At 39.4% G+C, this 17,863-nt stretch overlaps 1 protein-coding gene across 6 annotated transcripts in view; it reads right to left on the bottom strand.

Annotated features, from left to right (window-relative positions):
• The window catches only part of ARHGEF9 (Cdc42 guanine nucleotide exchange factor 9), a 420,722-nt gene that overhangs the window by 302,354 nt on the left and 100,505 nt on the right, over window positions 1–17,863 (bottom strand). For 4 of the 6 annotated variants that reach the window (XM_070783846.1, XM_070783848.1, XM_070783850.1 and 1 more), the window contains 2 exons: window positions 16,973–17,129; window positions 10,737–10,831 (listed from right to left, as the gene is read on the bottom strand). In XM_070783846.1, the coding sequence (XP_070639947.1) occupies window positions 10,737–10,831; window positions 16,973–17,129 (252 nt within the window). The remainder of the gene's footprint in view (window positions 1–10,736; window positions 10,832–16,972; window positions 17,130–17,863) is intronic. The other 2 variants (XM_070783849.1, XM_070783851.1) reach the window with 1 other exon arrangement.

Genomic DNA, 17,863 nt, shown 5'->3' with positions numbered 1-17,863 from the left:
CCCTACCCACAGGGAGGAAACTCCACAATAAAGAGAACTCCACAAACTGCCAGAATATGGACAGTGAAAGTGAAGTCGCTCAGTCGTGTCCAACTCTTTGAGACCTCATGGACTGTAGCCTACCAGGCTCCTCCCTCCATGGGATTCTCCAGGCAAGAGTACTGGAGTGGGTTGCCATTTCCTTCCCCAGGGGATCTTCCCAACCCAGGGATTGAACCCAGGTCTCCCGCATTCCAGGCAGATACTTTAATCTCTGAGCCACCAGGGAAGCCCAGAATTTGGAAAGGTCACCCCAAACACAGCAATATAAACAAGATGAAGAGGCAGAGAAATACCCAGCAGGTAAAGGAATAGGATAAATGCCCACCATACCAAACAAAAGAGGAAGAGATACGGAATCTACCTGATAAAGAATTCCGAAAAATGATAGTGAAAATGATCCAAAGTCTTGAAAACAAAATGGAGTTACAGATAAATAGCCTGGAGACAAGGATTGAGAAGATGCAAGAAAGGTTTAATGAGGACCTAGAAGAAATAAAAAACAGTTACTATATAATGAATAATGCAATAAATGAGATCAAAAACACTCTGGAGGAAACCAACAGTAGAATAACAGAGGTAGAAGATAGGATAAGTGAGGTAGAAGATAGAATGGTAGAAATAAATGAAACAGAGAGGAAAAAATAAAAACGAATTAAAAGAACTGAGGACAATCTCAGAGACCTTTGGAACAATGTTAAACGCCCCAACATTCAAATCATAGGAGTCCCAGAAGAAGAAAAAGACAAAAAGAAAGACCATGAGAAAATACTTGAGGAGGTAATGGTTGAAAACTTCCCTAAAATGGGGAAGGAAGTAATCACCCAAGTTCAAGAAACCCAGAGAGTCCCAAACAGGATAAACCCAAGGTGAAACACCCCAAGACACATTTTAATCAAATTAATGAAGATCAAACACAAAGAACAAATATTAAAAGCAGCAAGGGAAAAGCAACAAATAACACACAAGGGCATTCCCATAAGAATAACAGCTGATCTTTCAATAGAAACTCTTCAGGCCAGAAGGGAATGGCTGGACATACTTAAAGTGATGAAAGAGAAAAACCTATAACCCAGATTACTGTACCCAGAAAGGATTTCATTCAAATGTGAGGTAGAAATCAAAAGCTTTACAGGCAAGCAAAAGCTGAGAGAATTCAGCATCACCAAACCAGTTCTCCAACAAATCCTAAAGGATCTTCTCTGCACAGGAAACACAGGAAAGGTGTATAAACTCGAACTCAAAACAACAATGTAATTGGCAACGGGATCGTACTTATCAATAATTACCTTAAATGTAATTGGGTTGAATGCCCCAACCAAAAGACAAAGGCTGGCTGAATGGATACAAAAACAAGACCCCTATATATGCTGTCTACAAGAGACCCACCTCAAAACAAGGGACACATACAGACTGAAAATGAAGGGCTGTAAAAAGATATTTCATGCAAATGGAGACCAAAAGAAAGCAGAAGTAGCAATATTCATATCAGATAAAATAGACTTTGAATGAAGGCCATGAAAAGAGAAAAAGAAGAATACTACATAATGATAAAAGGGTCAATCCAAGAAGAATATATAGCAATTATAAATATATATGTACCCATCATAGGAACACCACAATATGTAATGCTAACAAGTATGAGATGAGAAATTAACAGTAACATAATAATAGTGGGAGACTTTAATACCCCACTCACACCTATGGATAGATCAACTAAACAGAAAATTAACAAGGAAACACAGACTTTAAATGATACAATAGACCAGTTAGACCTAATTGATATCTACAGGACATTTCACCTCAAAACAATGAATTTCAATTTTTTCTCAAGTGTGCACAGAACATTTCTAGGATAGATTACATCCTAGGCCATAAATCTCATCTTGGTAAATTCAAATAAATGAAATCATTCCAAGCATCTTTTCTGATCACAATGTGGTAAGATTAGATGTCAACTACAGGAAAAAAAAATATTAAAAATACAAATATATGGATGCTAAACAACATGCTTCTGAATAACCAACAAATCACAGAAGAAATTAAAAAAGAAATCAAAATATGCATAGAAATGGATGAAAATGAAAACACAACAACTGAAAACCTATGGGACTCAGTAAAAGCAGTGCTAAGGGGAAGGTTAATAGCAATACAAGCTTACCTCATGAAACAGGAGAAAAATTAAATAAATAACCTAACTCTAAACCTAAAACAATTAGAAAAAGAAGAAATATATAACCCTAGGATTAGTAGAAAGAAAGAAATCATAAAAATTAGGGCAGAAATGAATGAAAAAGAAACAAAGGAGACCTTAGCAAAAAAAAAAAATAATAATAATAACAAAACTAAAAGCTGGTTCTTTGAGAAGGTAAATAAATAGACAAACCATTAGCCAGATTCATCAATAAAAAAAGGGAGAAGAATCAAATCAACAAAATTAGAAATGAAAATGGAGAAATCACAACAGACAACACAGAAATACAAAGGATCATAAGAAACTACTATCAGCAACCATATGCCAATAAAATAGAAAACTGGGAAGAAATGAACAAATTCTTAGAAAAGTATAACTTTCCAAAACTGAACCAGGAAGAAATAGAAAATCATAACAAACCCATCACAAGCATGGAAATCGAAACTGTAATCTGAAATCCTCCAGCAAATTAAAAGCTTTTGCACAACAAAGGAAACTGCAAGCAAGATAAAAAGACAGCCTTCAGAATGGAAGAAAATAATAGCAAATGAAGCAACTGACAAAGAATTAACCTCAAAAATATACAAGCAGCTCCTGCAGCTCAATTCAGGAAAATAAACTACCCAATCAAAAAATGGGCCAAAGAACTAAAAAGACATTTCTCCAAAGAAGACATACAAAAGAGTAACAAACACATGAAAAGATGCTCAACATCAATCATTATTAGAGAAATGCAAATCAAAGCCACAATGAGGTACCATTTCACGCCAGTCAGAATGGCTGCTATCCAAAAGTCTACAAGCAATAAATGCTGGAGAGGGTGTGGAGAAAAGGGAACCCTCTTACACTGTTGGTGTGAATGCAAATTAGTACAGCCACCATGGAGAACAGTGCGGAGATTCCTTTAAAAACTGGAAATAGAACTGCCATACGACCCAGAAATCCCAATACTGGGAACACACACTGAGGAAACCAGAATTGAAAGAGACATGTGTACCCCAATGTTCATAGCAGCACTGTTTACAATAGGCAGGACATGGAAGCAACCTAGATGTCCATCGGCAGATGAATGGATAAGAAAGCTTTGTGATAAGAAAGCTGTATATTTCATATACACATTAAAAAGAATGCATTTGAATCAGTTCTAATGAGGTGGATGAAATTGGAGCCTATTATACAGAGTGAAGTATATCAGAAAGAAAAACACCAATACAGTGTATTAATGCATATATATGAAATTTAGAAAGATGGTAATGATGACACTATATGTGAGACAGCAAAGGAAAAACAGATGTAAATAACAATCCTTTGGACTCTGTGGGAGAAGGCAAGGGTGGGATGATTTGAGAGGGTAGCATTGAAAAGTGTATATTATCACATGTGAAGTGGATCGGTGGTCCAGGTTCGATGCATGAGACAGGGTGCTCGGGGCTGGTGCACTGGAATGACCCTAAGGGATGGGATGGGGAGGGAGGTGGGAGGGGGCTTCTGGATGTGGAACACATGTGCACTCATGGCTGATTCATGTCGATGTAGGGCCAAAACCACTACAATATTGTAAAGTAATTGCCTCACTTCAGTCACTCAGTCGTGTCCAACTCTTTGCGACCCCATGAACTGCAGCTCACCAGGCCTCCCTGTCCATCACCAACTCTCTGAGCCCACCCAAATCCATGTCCATTGAGTCGGTGATGGCATCCAACCATCTCATTCTCTGTCATTCCCTTCTCCTGCCCTCAATCTTTTCCAGTATCAGGGTCTTTAAAATGAATCAACTCTTCACATCAGGTGGCCAAATTAATGGAGTTTCAGCTTCAACATCAGTCCTTCCAATGAACACCCAGGACTGATCTCCTTTAGGATGGACTGGTTGGATCTCCTTGCAGTCCAAGGGACGTCTTCTCCGTACCACAGTTAAAAAGCATCAATTCTTTGGCACTCAGGTTTTTTTATAGTTCAACTCTCACATCCATACATGACCACTAGAAAAACCATAGCCTTGACTAGACAAATCTTTGTTGGCAAAGTAATGTCTCTGCTTTTTAATATGCAGTCTAGGTTGGTCATAATTTTTCTTCCAAGGAGTAAGCGTCTTTTAATTTTGTGGCTGCGGTCACCATCTGCAATGGTTTTGGAGCCCCGCAAAAAAAGTCAGCCACTGTTTCCACTGTTTCCTCATCTATCTGCCATGAAGTGATGGGACCAGATGCCATGATCTTAGTTTTCTGAATGTTGAGCTTTAAGCCAACTTTTTCACTCTCCTCTTTCACTTTCATCAAGAGGCTCTTTAGTTCCCCTTCACTTTCTGCCATAAGGGTGGTGTCATCTGCATCTCTGAGGTTATTGATATTTCTCCTGGCAATCTTGATTCCAGCTTGTGCTTCCTCCAGCCCAGTGTTTCTCATGATGTACTCTGCACAGAAGTTAAATAAGCAGGGTGACAATATAGAGCCTTGCTGCTACTGCTGCTGCTAAGTCACTTCAGTCGTGTCCAACTCTGTGTGACCCATAGACGGCAGCCCACCAGGTTCCCCCGTCCCTGGGATTCTCCAGGCAAGAACACTGGAGTGGGTTGCCATTTCTTTCTCCAATGCATGAAAGTGAAAAATGAAAGTGAAGCCGCTCAGTCGTGACTGACTCTTAGCGGCCGCATGGACTGCAGCCTACCAGGCTCCTCTGCCCATGGGATTTTCCAGACAAGAGTACTGGAGTGGGGTGCCATTGCCTTCTCCAATACAGCCTTGATGTACCCCTTTTCCTTTTTGGAACCAGTCTATTGTTCCATGTCCAGTTCTAACTGTTGTTTCCTGACCTGCATACAGGTTTCTCAAGAGACAGTTCAGATGGTATGCTTTTCCCATCTCTTTCAGAATTTTTCACAGTTTATTGTGATCCACACAGTCAAAGGCCTTGGCATAGTCAATAATGCAGAAATAGATGTTTTTCTGGAACTCTCTTGCTTTTTCGATGATCAAGCATATGTTGGCAATTTGATCTCTGGTCCTCTGCCTTTTCTAAAACCAGCTTGAACATCTGGAAGTTCATGGTTCATGTATTGCTGAAGTCTGGCTTGGAGAATTTTAAGCATTACTTTACTAGTGTGTGAGATGAGTGCAATTGTGTGGTAGTTTGAGCATTCTTTGACATTGCCTTTCTTTGGGATTGGAATGAAAACTGACCTTTTCCAGTCCTGTGGCCACTGCTGAGTTTTCCAAATTTGCTGGCATATTGAGTGCAGCACTTTCACAGCATCATCTTTCTGGATGTGAAATAGCTCAACTGGAATTCCATCACCTCCATTAGCTTTGTTCATAGTGATGCTTTCTAATGCCCACTTGACTTCACACTCCAGGATATCTGGCTCTAGGTGAGTGTTAGTGATCACACCATTATGATTATCTGGGTTGTGAAGATCTTTTTTGAAAAGTTCTTCTGTGTATTCTTGCGACCTCTTCTTAATATCTCCAGCTTCTGTTAGGTCCATACCATTTCTGTGCTTTATTGAGCCTGCCTTTGCATGAAATGTTTCCTTGGTATGCTAATTAAAATTAATTAATTAAAAATAAAAATTAAGAAATAAAGAGAACACTGTGAGAGATGGAGAGAGGACAGAGTGTAGAACACTGGCTTCAGGTAAGAAAGTAACTTGAGTTCCACCTTCTCTGATTTCCCAGTTTAACTAAGCATGTGTTTTACATGCTTTGGCTAGGGCAGAGCACATAGCAGTTTCTCATTCAAAGGCCTTGTATCTTCCCTTTGAGGATATCCTTGGTTTAAGTCAGCACTGAATTTCTAGAGGGTCCTTAAAAGCCCAGCTCAAAAGTGAGCAGTCCATGAAATTTTACATGATTCTCTTCTGCCCCCTCTACCACTAGTCAGATGTAACTCATCTGGGATTTCATAGCACACATATAGGACTTCTACTTAGGTCCTCAAAATTTTGTCTCTAAATCAGTTGGCAAATATGGGATTTACTGTGCTGGTTGGGGTGATCATGCCTGACTATCAAGGAGGAATTGGACTGTTACTTCACAATGGAAGTAAGGAAGAGCATGTCTGGAATACATGAGATCCCTTATGGCATCTTTTACTATTACCATGCCAGTGATTAAAGTCAGTGGAAAACTATGACAACCCAAGCCATGTAGGACTGCTAATGACCTGGACTTTTCAGAAATGAAGGTTTGGGTCACTCTGTCAGGCAAAGAAGTACAGCCAGCTGAGGTGCTTGTTGAGAGTAAAGGGAATACTGAATGGACAGTGGAAGAATGTGGTTATGAATACTTAGCTATGACTATGTGACCAGTTATAGGAATGAGGACTATAATTATCATGACTATTTCCTTCTCATTTTGTTTTAAGTAGGTTTGTGTGAATGTTTCTTCCTGAATGTTTTCACTAGATTAACTTTTTAATCAGTAAATTAGATTTCCCTCTATAATATGTGTGGGCCTCTTCTAATCAGTTAAAGGCCTAGATAGAAGCCCCCAAGCAAAAGAGTATTTCCCAGTGCACTGCCTTTAGATTTTAACTGGAACTTCAGTTCTTCCTCCTTCTAAATGGAATATTGACTTCCCTTGAGTTTTCAGCCCACTTGGTGCAGTCTGTAGATTGGATTTTCTAGCCTCCACAATTATATGAACCAATTCCTCATAACAAATCTCTTTATGTATGTGATTAAATACATTTATGTATTGGTTCTGTTCTACTAGCTAGGCTGCCTAGAGTGGCCATGTAGCCACAGTGTAGGAAACAAGTTCATCAAAAATAGTTCAACACTTTCTGGATAGTTTAAATAGATCAAAACAATAGTAAAAATACATCTCGGACTTTCTCTGGTGTTGTTGTGGGAAGTGTGGGGTCAGTTCATTTTCGGATAGTTCCTTGATCCGGCTTATATTTCTCAAGATCTATAGGCCCCATCCTATGTAGTTGGTACTAACTACAGGGTTTTAATCTATTGCACCTTTCACTTCCAAGGAGGTTCCCTCTGTTTTAGCTTCTTCTGTTTGCTGGTCTCTTCAGAATTGGTTTGTATCAGGAGGGGAAAAAACCCTCTCAGGTCCTTATCCAAGCCAGGATGGAGATGGAAATCCCTACCTGTCTGACTCCAGAGCCCAATTTCTGAGGAAAGCTTTTCCTTCAAGAAATATTTTAGCTTCTGGTAGAGTGAGGTTCACCAGTCTCTAAAGTTCATAGTCAGCTACAGCAATGCTGGCAGCATAACAATTTCATGACATACACATCACTCCCAGCTCTGAGTTTCCCACAAACTGAAGCTCCCATAATATTGAGTATGTAGCCAAAGTGGGCTGAGAAGAATATAGCCTCTACTGATCTTGTGCTCTTGGTAAAATGCAAATGGCAACTTGCAGGATCCTCCAGGTCCTAAGATAATATATCTTTGCATTCTGAGCAAGGAAATCTGTTCTCAACACTGAACTTTTGTCCAACTCCAGTCTTGAAAGCCCCAATACCCCAGGGTTTCAGAAGATAATTGTCACTCTGGCACTCCCTAAAAGTTGCCAACTTGATGTCATGGTATTATCAAGCCCACTAGTACTCCTGCCTTTTAGGACTCTTTTTAAATTTTCCAGGATGTCCACCTCCCCATCCATCCATCTTACAGTTTCCCATGCATGACGTGCTGATTGTTGTCTTCACAACAATCCCATACCTCTCACCACCCACTCCAAACACACACACCATTTTCAGAACTTCTGATCATTTTTCAAAGAACACCTCCTCTGGGATTCAGGATCTAATCTGTTTCCTTGACTTTTTCAAACAGTGAAGCACTTCTTTTACAAACTTGGGCTCGATCGTTTTTTTCTTAGGATGTATCCCACTGATCTGATTCCTCACTGGTTTATTGTTCTCTCCTAATTAGACCATGGATTCCTTGAGAGCATACTTGTCTTTTAAATTCTGTATCCAAGCACCCAGCTCAGTTCCTGGCACATAGTCTGTCTTCTGAATGAAGAAATTAATGAATAAACAAATACAATGAGTGACTTAGAAAAAATCATTTCAGTTCCCTGCAAGATTCAGAATAGGGATCATTACTGTCCTCACAACTTTTTGAGGACAAATTAATTATCATAGGTTCAAAACTTCTGGCAAAATTATAGAGATCAAAAGTATATCAGTAACTGCCAGGGGAGTGGGAGGACAGCATGGAATAGAAAGGTACATGAGGGAAATTTTGGGGGGTGATAAAATGTTCTATATCATGATTGTGTTGGTGGTTATGTGACTATACATATTTTTCAAACTGCCTCAAATTTCATACTTAAACTTGGTGAGTTTTAATTTGAGTAAATTATATATTCATAAAGCTGAACCAAAATACTCTAGATTCTCTCTTATTAATAAGTTGATGAGGAGAAAGTAGTGTAGAAGAGTTGGGGAGGATGAGCTTTAAGTTTCAGGATCCAATGTGTTTCTCCTGACTCTAGGTTATAGGCAGTCTCTGGATCTGGTGAATTTTTTTTTACAGAGTAGAGATTCTGATCACAATAATATGTGTTAAAGTTTTTAAAATGCAGCCATATCCATCATCTCTTTGGAGCCTCATATCCTGAGAGGGCAAGGCATCGTATTATTGCCCCTATTTAACAGAGTCAGAGAAAAAGTCTCAAGTTGATCTTAAACAACCTTAAGATTAGCTAACATTAGCAAAACCAGTATTGGACTTGGGTGTTTTGATTATCAAGTCTGTGTTAATTATACTACATCTAACTGTATTATCTTTCTAGCCTTGAAAGCTCCTTTCTTCCTGAGAATCCAGACCATTTGATGTAAGCCATTTTTATTACTATTATTACTCTCATAAAAAGACCAAGGATGAACCAGGACTACAAAAACAATTGCTTAAGTATTTCAAGTATTGTGAATGCCATAGAGTTCCCCAAGGCTTTCTTGGTGACTTCCATCATTCCTTTTAATCATTGAGTCTGGACACTTTATCCTGCTGGAACCACCTCCCTGGATTTCATTTCCTGAGGCCATACAAAGTCTGGCTTCCCCAAAGCAAGGGCCTTATCACACATGACTAGTTGTTGCCTTTGAGCATACAAAAACTATTGATTAGAAGTATGCTGATCATTTGTTCTCTGAGTAAAAAGAGGACCAGCATAGAGATCTGGCTGAAATGAAAACAGGTGTTCAGATTTGTCTGTTGATGCCCTTTGTATTAGGAGTAATGAATCAGTTTGAATCTGGACCAAGGAACTCAAGTGAGGGAAGGCTGGCAAGAAAGCAAGTGTGCGGAGGCAGCAAATAGAAGGCAAGCCAAGTGCCATAGAACTTTTCCTCTGGGCCATACTTTGCAACTGCCAAACTAACAAAACAAAACAAAACTCTCAACTTCATGACACCTCTCCCTGACCAAGAGTTTTTGTCATGAAACAGGCTTGAAGTGCTGTGACTAGATGTCTATTTCTGAGCAAGAATATTCAAGTTTGAGGGTAATGATTAGTGAAAGCTAAGTCACTAGGCCAGATATCTCTGGGGATTGCATTTTAGCTGTAATTTCTCACCAGGGTTTAACCACAGATCTGTAGATACTTGTTCCCACATAGACTGACTCATGCAGACATAGAGACATAATAGAAAACAGATATCTGCACACACCTCAACCAAAAAGATGCAAATTAACAGGCCCATAGATACAAATGCATACAAAAAAGTATCAAATGTCAAAATACCCAAAGATAAACTCAGATAAAAATATGTTGATATAGAGAGATATAGATATATAGAAAGGGAGAGACACAAAGGGGGTCACACACAAACAAAAACTTCAGTTAAAAAAACACATTGTAGTCATGCTCAAGGAAAACCATACATGCATAAGAGAAGTACTCTAATTCAGATATGTAGGTGGACAAAGATGCATGTATATTAATAGATATATATGAACAAGCATGCACATGCACAGAGATATAACAAGAAAAACCTACACTTACTACACTCACCTAAGTACTCAACAGACATGGATATGAAGACATGGAGGTAGAGAAGCCTCTGAATTCCTAAGCATCAGGTATTATATCTGCATTTATAAAACATCTTCTCCAAGGAAATGCATATAAACATGCCACCAGTTAGCACTGAAGATGATCATGAACCCAGAGGGTATAATAAAAGTAAATCAAATCACATATGCCTTAAAAATCTCACAGTCCACCATCCAGTCTGCTACAGGAAAGGCAGCCAAACACATTGGCAGCAGCAGGGTGTGTGGAAGTCATAAAAAGTCTTCAATTTATCTCATAGGAAAATTAACCTCAGGGAGAAAAGGTTAATGCTCCCAATTTTTTTTCTTTTTTTTGGTAGTCATAAAATAAACCCATTTTAAAACAATTTAAAAAAATTGTCTCCATTCCACATACTGGAAGCTCTAATATTTGCAATTTGTCTAATAAAAAGAAAGCTTAGAGAAAATAAATGGTCTTAGATGCCCAGTAAGTTCCAAAGGAACTAAGAAAACAGATCTTACCTCATTAATATGCTCAGTTCCTGGTCCCTGAGGTTTGAAGTATCCACCAATGTTCTTGCAGGTTTCTAGTGTCTTGGAGCCCTGGTCCAAGTTATCTGTGGTAAAAGAATACCCTTTAGATTGAATACCGACTGCAGCTTCTTTTAGAGAGGTTCTGGCTGCTGGTCAACCTAGTATACCACTCAGAACCACCAGAACTGAGGTGAATGAGGCATGGGAGGTAAGGTTCTGCTCAAGTGATTCCAGTAATGGGGAGAAATATCAGAAAGAGAAAAATTTTTTAAAGTACCATTTAAAAATCACATAAAGCTATGCAGAAGTAAACTTAACCAAGGAGTTGAAAGACCTACACTCTGAAAACTATAAAATATTAATGAATGAAATTGGAGATGAAAGAAGGGATGGAAAGATATCCAGTGCTCTGGAATTGGAAGAAGTAATACTGTTTAAATGGCCATACTCCCCAAAGCAATCTACAGATTTAAAGTAATCCCTACCAAAGTACTCATGACATTTTTCACAGAACTATAACAAATCATCCCAAAATGTATGTGAAGTGAAAGTTGCTCAGTCATGTCCTACTCTTTGTGACCCCATGGACTATACAGTCCATGGAATTCTCCATGCCAGAATATTGGAGTGGTAGCCTTTCCCTTCTCCTGGGGATCTTCCCAACCAAGCATTGAACCCAGGTCTCCCACATTGCAGGTGGATTCTTTACCTGCTGAGCCACAAGGGAAGCCCAAGAATACTGGAATGGGTAGCCTATCCCTTCTCCAGCAGATCTTCCAGACCCAGGAATTGAACTGGAATCTCCTGCATTGCAGGCAGTTTCTTTACCAACTGAGCTATTAGGGAAGCCCTCCCAAAATGTATGTGGAACCACAAAAGATCCTGAAGCCATAAAAATAATGAAATATTGCCATTTGCAGCAATGTGGATGGGCATAGAGGATAATATGCTTAGTCTAATAAGTCAAAGAAAGAATGTACTATATGTTACTGCTGCTGCTGCTAAGTCGCTTCAGTTGTGTCTGAATCTGTGCGACCCCATAGATGGCAGCCCACCAGGCTCCCCCGCCCCTGGGATTCTCCAGGCAAGAATACTGGAGTGGGTTGCCATTTCCTTCTCCAATGCATGAAAGTGAAAAGTGAAAGTGAAGTCACTCAGTCGTGTCCAACTAGTGTGACCCCATGGACTGCAGCCCATCAGGCTCCTCCTTCCATGGGATTTTCCAGGCAAGAGTACTAGAGTGGGTTGCCATTGCCTTCTCCCTATATGCTACTACTTACAGGTAAAATCTAAAAAAGAAAAAAAGAAGTAAATCAACATGCAAAACAGAAACAGACTCACAGATATAGAAAATAAGCTTGTGATTGCCAAAGAAGAGAGTTAAAGGGAGAGGGATAAATTAGGAGTATGAGATTAACAGACATACACGGTCTGACAGACATGGTCTGAGGTTCAGTCTGTCCCTAACAAATTTTTCCTGTTTTTTTGCTGTGAGATTAAAAAGCAGTATAAAATCTTGTTCTTACCATAAATGTAGGTTTATGTTCCACATAAAGAAACTTAGTAGGAGAGTAGCAATGCCTGAAGAGCCTGGTGTAGGAGAGTAGCAATGCCTGAAGAGCCTGGTGCTGTGCTCTTGATGTGGTGAGCAAGTCTTTGATGGATGGTGAATGAGTTTTCCTGAATTGTTATCACTCCGATGTTGTACTCTTCTTTCCTCCTTTACTTGGTTAAAACTGTAGAATAATTTTTTTTGCCTACAGTTTCCCTAATAATTTTTGATGATATAACTCTTTATCCCCCTGTCTATCCAAGGATCTCATTCTTTACTAAAGCTTGTTATTTTGGTATATTTTAGTAGGGTTGAAAACAAATATGTACCAGTATAGTTGTCATTTTAACTTTATATATATACCATCGACTTGGCTTACAATAGTTTTATGATTTTAACCACTTATATAGGCTATTTGGTTATCATTTATAAAAGAATAATGTGAAGCTAAAGTAATTGCTAAGCTCTGAATGGAAATAAAATCTTCAAGAAAAGTAATTGCCTCTGCTTTATTATGTGCTGAAAATAAATACTGGAAATACTCAGGCACTGAACTTGGGGTTAAGGGCACTGTTGTTTTAATCTAGTGTATTTGCTTAGAGGAGATAAAATGCAAAAATGGACTGCTAAGTAGATGTTAAAATGTTGTGAAATAGTCTATATTGCTACTGTTTTGGAATTTGCCCAATTATTGGCTTCAAAAATGAAAATTTTAATAACTTAAACTATTGTATATAAAATAGACAAGCAACAAGGATATACTAGGTAGTATACGTAGTTATACCTATTATCTAACCCATAACCTGTAATGGAGTATAATCTACAAAAATACTGAATTGCTATGACATGCCCGTGAAACTAACATAATACTCTAAATCGACTACACTTCAATTTAAAAAAAAAAAGAAAACCTGTAAGAGAACTCAGGTCTTCTAACACCTGGCTCAGTCATTAAGCATGGCTAAAGGATACCTTCACCACAGATATACTAAAATAATAGATAAAGATATATCAGTTTGTTGTTACCTTGCTTCAGCCAGTGTCTTGCTTAGCATTGCTTACAACTGCCCCAGAGCCATTTAACTGAGTGGCATTAGGTTCTTCTTGCTATACTTTCCAACACTCTAGATCAATATGAACCTAAAGTCATCCCTACTGGGAGAGATAGATCCTCAGTGGGAAATTATTTGATTGTCATTGCCAAAAGGGCTTCTGAGTCAGTCAAGCTTCAAGAGGTTTGAGCATAGCTCAGCAAATATGTGGGGTGATATGCATAAGGGTAATGCTTGCATAGGGTCTGCTCTGGAATTCTGGCCCTTTCAAGTAGGAAGCATCCCCCCCCCGCCCCCCGCCCCGCCACACACATACACTTCATTTGGGCTTCCCTGGTGGCCCAGATGGTAAAGAATCTACCTCCAATACAGGAGACCCTGGTTCAATCCCTGGGTCAGGAAGATCCCTTGGAGAAAGGAATGGCAACCCACTCCAGTGTTCTTGCCTGGAGAATTTCATGGATAGAGGAACCTAGCAGGCTACAGTTGATGGGGTTACAAAGAGTCTAACATGTCTAAGCGACTAACACTTCCACTTTTTCAATACTTCATTTAGAAAGTAAATCTTGACTTCCAATATTGCCATATATATATACACACACAATATTATCATAATATAATTGATTTTATATATATATATATATATTTTTTTTTTTTTTTAAAGAGAAAACCTGTAAGAGAACTCAGGTCTTCTAACACCTGAGTGTTATATTATATGTGTTATATTTTATATATATATATATATATATTCAACTATGTAAGGGCCCTGGATAGGTATAAGACATAACTCTTATTTCTTAACTTGTTTATTGTTATTACTATTACTATCATTTCCATCTAGTTGTATAGCACCTCAGAGCTTATAAAGCACTTTTATGTTTGCTATCTGCTTTGAGCTTGTGAAGTTCAAATTATTACCCTAACATTACAGATAAGAAAACTAAGTCTCAAAGTAGTAAAGTGATTTATTCCACATCACATAGATAATAAGTGACAGAGCCAAGAGTCAAATCCAGGTATGTCTGATTTCAAAATTTTTGCTCCTTCCAGCACAACAGGCTATTGGAGAGCAAACTCCATTGACTTTCTAGTTTTGTTCAATAAATATGTGTTGAGTGAATGAGAAAATGAATGAACAATCAGAGGAAGTAGCAAATTCAGATTGGGCCCCATAGTAATGTCTGTTAGTGTGTATGTGGGGTAAGTCCTTGGGTATTCAGAACTGGTAGAGAGCAGTGGGAAGAAGAAAACTGCCATCACTGAGCACCCTGCAAGCCAGAAACTGTGGCAGGAATGTTCATAGATTCTGTTTCACTCATTCTTCACAATGATCCCATAAGTCAGATGTTATCCAGCATCTCATTCCTCAGATGGTGAAACTGAGGTGCAAAGAGGTTATGCAACTTGCACAATGTGGTGGAACAGTAATTTGAACCTGGATCTGTTCAACTTCAAAGCTGATTCTTTCCACTATAATAGTCTGCCTTAGGAAACTCCTGATTAGAAGCCAAGAGGAAGGAACTGGTAGTGTTTATAGAGAAACATGTAAGGACAGAGACTGAGCACTAAAAAAAACTGAAGTCCTTCAGGCCTTGAGCAATATGGAAGTAAAACAGGTACTAAACATAGTGGGAATGGGATCCTTGGATCTCATTGCTATCACAGTCAGGGTTGTAAGAGGAGCTGAAACAGGCTTCCCAAATGGGATCCTGATATCATCCTCCTTCCTAGGGATATTTTTAACCCAAGTGTCTGGTTGGGACCTTGAAAACATGGGAGCCACTTATATCCCTGAGGTGAAAGTGCCAAACTCAGGGGTACATTTTCCCACCCATAGCTTATAAATAAGCCCATAACAGTCCTCAAGGTAGCTATTAATCCTGAATTTGCGAGACTCTCCCTGAGTGATTGCTATTTGCTGTTAGCAGTCAGGAGCATGGTGGGGGTGGGGCACTCTGATGCAATCGGCAGTGGAGTGGAGCAGCTGCTAAAAAGCTTCTGAATTGCTAAGGGGTTGGGCTCATTTTCTAAGAGGGAGAGAGGAAGGAAACAGCTCTGACCATATCCCCTGCTTTATACCCCTGGCCTAATCTCCCAGGGGATTATGAGAGCATGCCTTATTCTCAGGCAGAGGACTTAGAAATTATGGTAGGCATCTGCTGCCACTTTGATGACTTGATTTGTGTCCCACTTGCCATCTTCTTTGAGGGGAAGGAGGTGACTTATTATTCCAGTACAGATGAGCTTGAAAGTAATCAAAGCTTGTAATTCCAATGTTTAAGACTTTGTTCTAGAACTGTAGTAAAATCACATTCTGACATGTTGAAAGTTAGGAGGTTGAAGTCCTGTCTTAACTCTGTTATGAACTGACTTATGACCTTGAACAGGTCCCTTTCCCTGTATCAGCCTATTTCCCCATTCATAGATCAAGAGGACTGAGAAACCTATAAGGACCCTCCTAATTTTGACAGTGAAGGATTATCTCCCTTCAGAATTCTTCACTCTTTCCTTTCACCACCTTGCTGGCTTCTGGGGATTTCTGAGGGAGATGATGCTACAAAAGACCCAAGCTTGCAATTTCTTTGGCTCCTAACTTCACAGAATTCTGGCAAGGAATCACAGAGTTGGAAATAAGCTCCAAGTCAAAGCATCCCACATGTTCTCCACACATGAAGTGAAGATAATAAAAAAGATGTGGCCAGTTCAGAGCAGCTACAGATCCTTTGGGATTGAGGGAATCTTTGGCTCACAGAGAAGTAGGATCAAGGTTCCCAGAGCTTGTAACACTATAGAAAACTTTGGAAAGGAATGTTATGAAATCTTGTGTATCCTTAGTATTCATGCAAATTATATTGCTGTAAAATGACTGGTGGTGGGGTCTGCTAGGAGACTGTTAGGGTGTGGTCTAAGGCCAATGGGTAAGAGAGCATGGATTCTCCCATTTGTACCAAAAGATGGAGCTTTACTTGCAAGTGACAACAGTCTAGCAGGCAGGGTCAGTGGCCTGAGTTAGGAAGGATATACCCTGAAGCTCTAGGAGGTAACTGGTTTTGCTTGGGGGAAATCTCTGTGTTTTGAGTGAGGTAAATGAAGTTGCCTTGAGCCTTGAGGGGCTTTCCATGGTCAGTGGTCAGCAAAACACGGGATGACCTGGGACCCACAGAGAGTAAGTTTAAGCAAGATGCAAAAGAGACAGGGCTAGAATGACACCATGGGAGATGGGAACAATGGGACTGGTCCATTTGAGGCCAGGAGGAAGGTGTATATAGGAGTACTATGAAAATGGTGAAGAGGGGGAACTAGAGTTTATGAGACCTGGAAGGTACTGGGTACAGAGGGCCTTGAGGGGAAAAGAAGGCTTTAGCAAGATATTTGAGTGTATTGATATTAAAGGCCCCAAATAAGAAAAGAAGAGCATGGAGAGGGAAAAATCTATACCTTGTCATTGCTAATGTGAATTTTCAAGTGCCAATGAGGAAAAGTACTAGGGAACTGGGCGGGGCGGGGGGGTGGGGGGGAAGGGTTGTCACAGAAGTAGGATAATGTCAACACAATCTGTCTGTGCATGAGGCCTGCCAAGCATATCCCACCTCAAGAAAAAAAGGGCATAAAAGGCATACCTGTGCAAAGCTTCCTGGATCTCCTCCAACCCACTTGATCCAGTTCCATGGGGATGCTCTGTGAGATGGACAGAGAATGGCATTTTTCCAGAAGGATTTTGAGTGGTGCAGTCCTTGGTGATGGTTCAGCTGGGGGAAAGAAAGTCTGCAAAGAAAACTGTTCAGGATCAGTTACTCATGGGGTTGGGGTGTGGGCCAACACTTTGCTTAAACAGAAGAACTTCCAATCTGAAATATCATCTGATCCAGCCTCCAAATTCAGGCAGGGTCACTATGTATTATCAATAAATGTGATCAAAGATCAAACTACAAAGAGCTTAAAAGACATCAAGGAGTGTTGAAAAGGAAAATTAACTTATTTAAAGAAAATAGCATCTATATGTTTACTCTTTCTTAAGCATTTTGTGTGTGTTTGGTTAGTATTAAGATGGAGGAAGTGAGGATTCTGCATCTGCTATAAAGTTTAACCTTTACTCAATGTGAGGCCTGGAGCAAGTTAATTTATCTAAGTCTCAGTTTCTTCATCTACATAAAAGGGATTGTGATAACACCTAACTTGTAGAATTAAGATTCAAAAATGAGATAATGCATATAAAGCACAAAAATGAGAATGAGAGAGTGAGAGACAATGATTGAAAGAGAGAAACTTTCTCTTGCCAGAAGCACATTTTAGCTAAGACCAAGTCCTCTCCTTTGATATCAACATAACCATCTGTTTTAAATCCCAATCCTTCTTTCTTTTCCAAAATCCTGACCTCCAAGTGGAAAAAGAGGGAAGTAAGTAACATCTGTGAAATAACTGTATAGCACAGTATTATGTATTAGATACCCTACTATGTTTATGCATATTGTCTCATTCAGTCTTCATAACTACTCCATAAGGTAGCTAGT

The sequence above is a fragment of the Bos indicus genome, chromosome X (genome assembly GCF_029378745.1).
Source record: "Bos indicus isolate NIAB-ARS_2022 breed Sahiwal x Tharparkar chromosome X, NIAB-ARS_B.indTharparkar_mat_pri_1.0, whole genome shotgun sequence".
Lineage (NCBI taxonomy): Eukaryota > Metazoa > Chordata > Mammalia > Artiodactyla > Bovidae > Bos > Bos indicus.
This window is presented reverse-complemented; position numbering and strand designations above follow the sequence as displayed.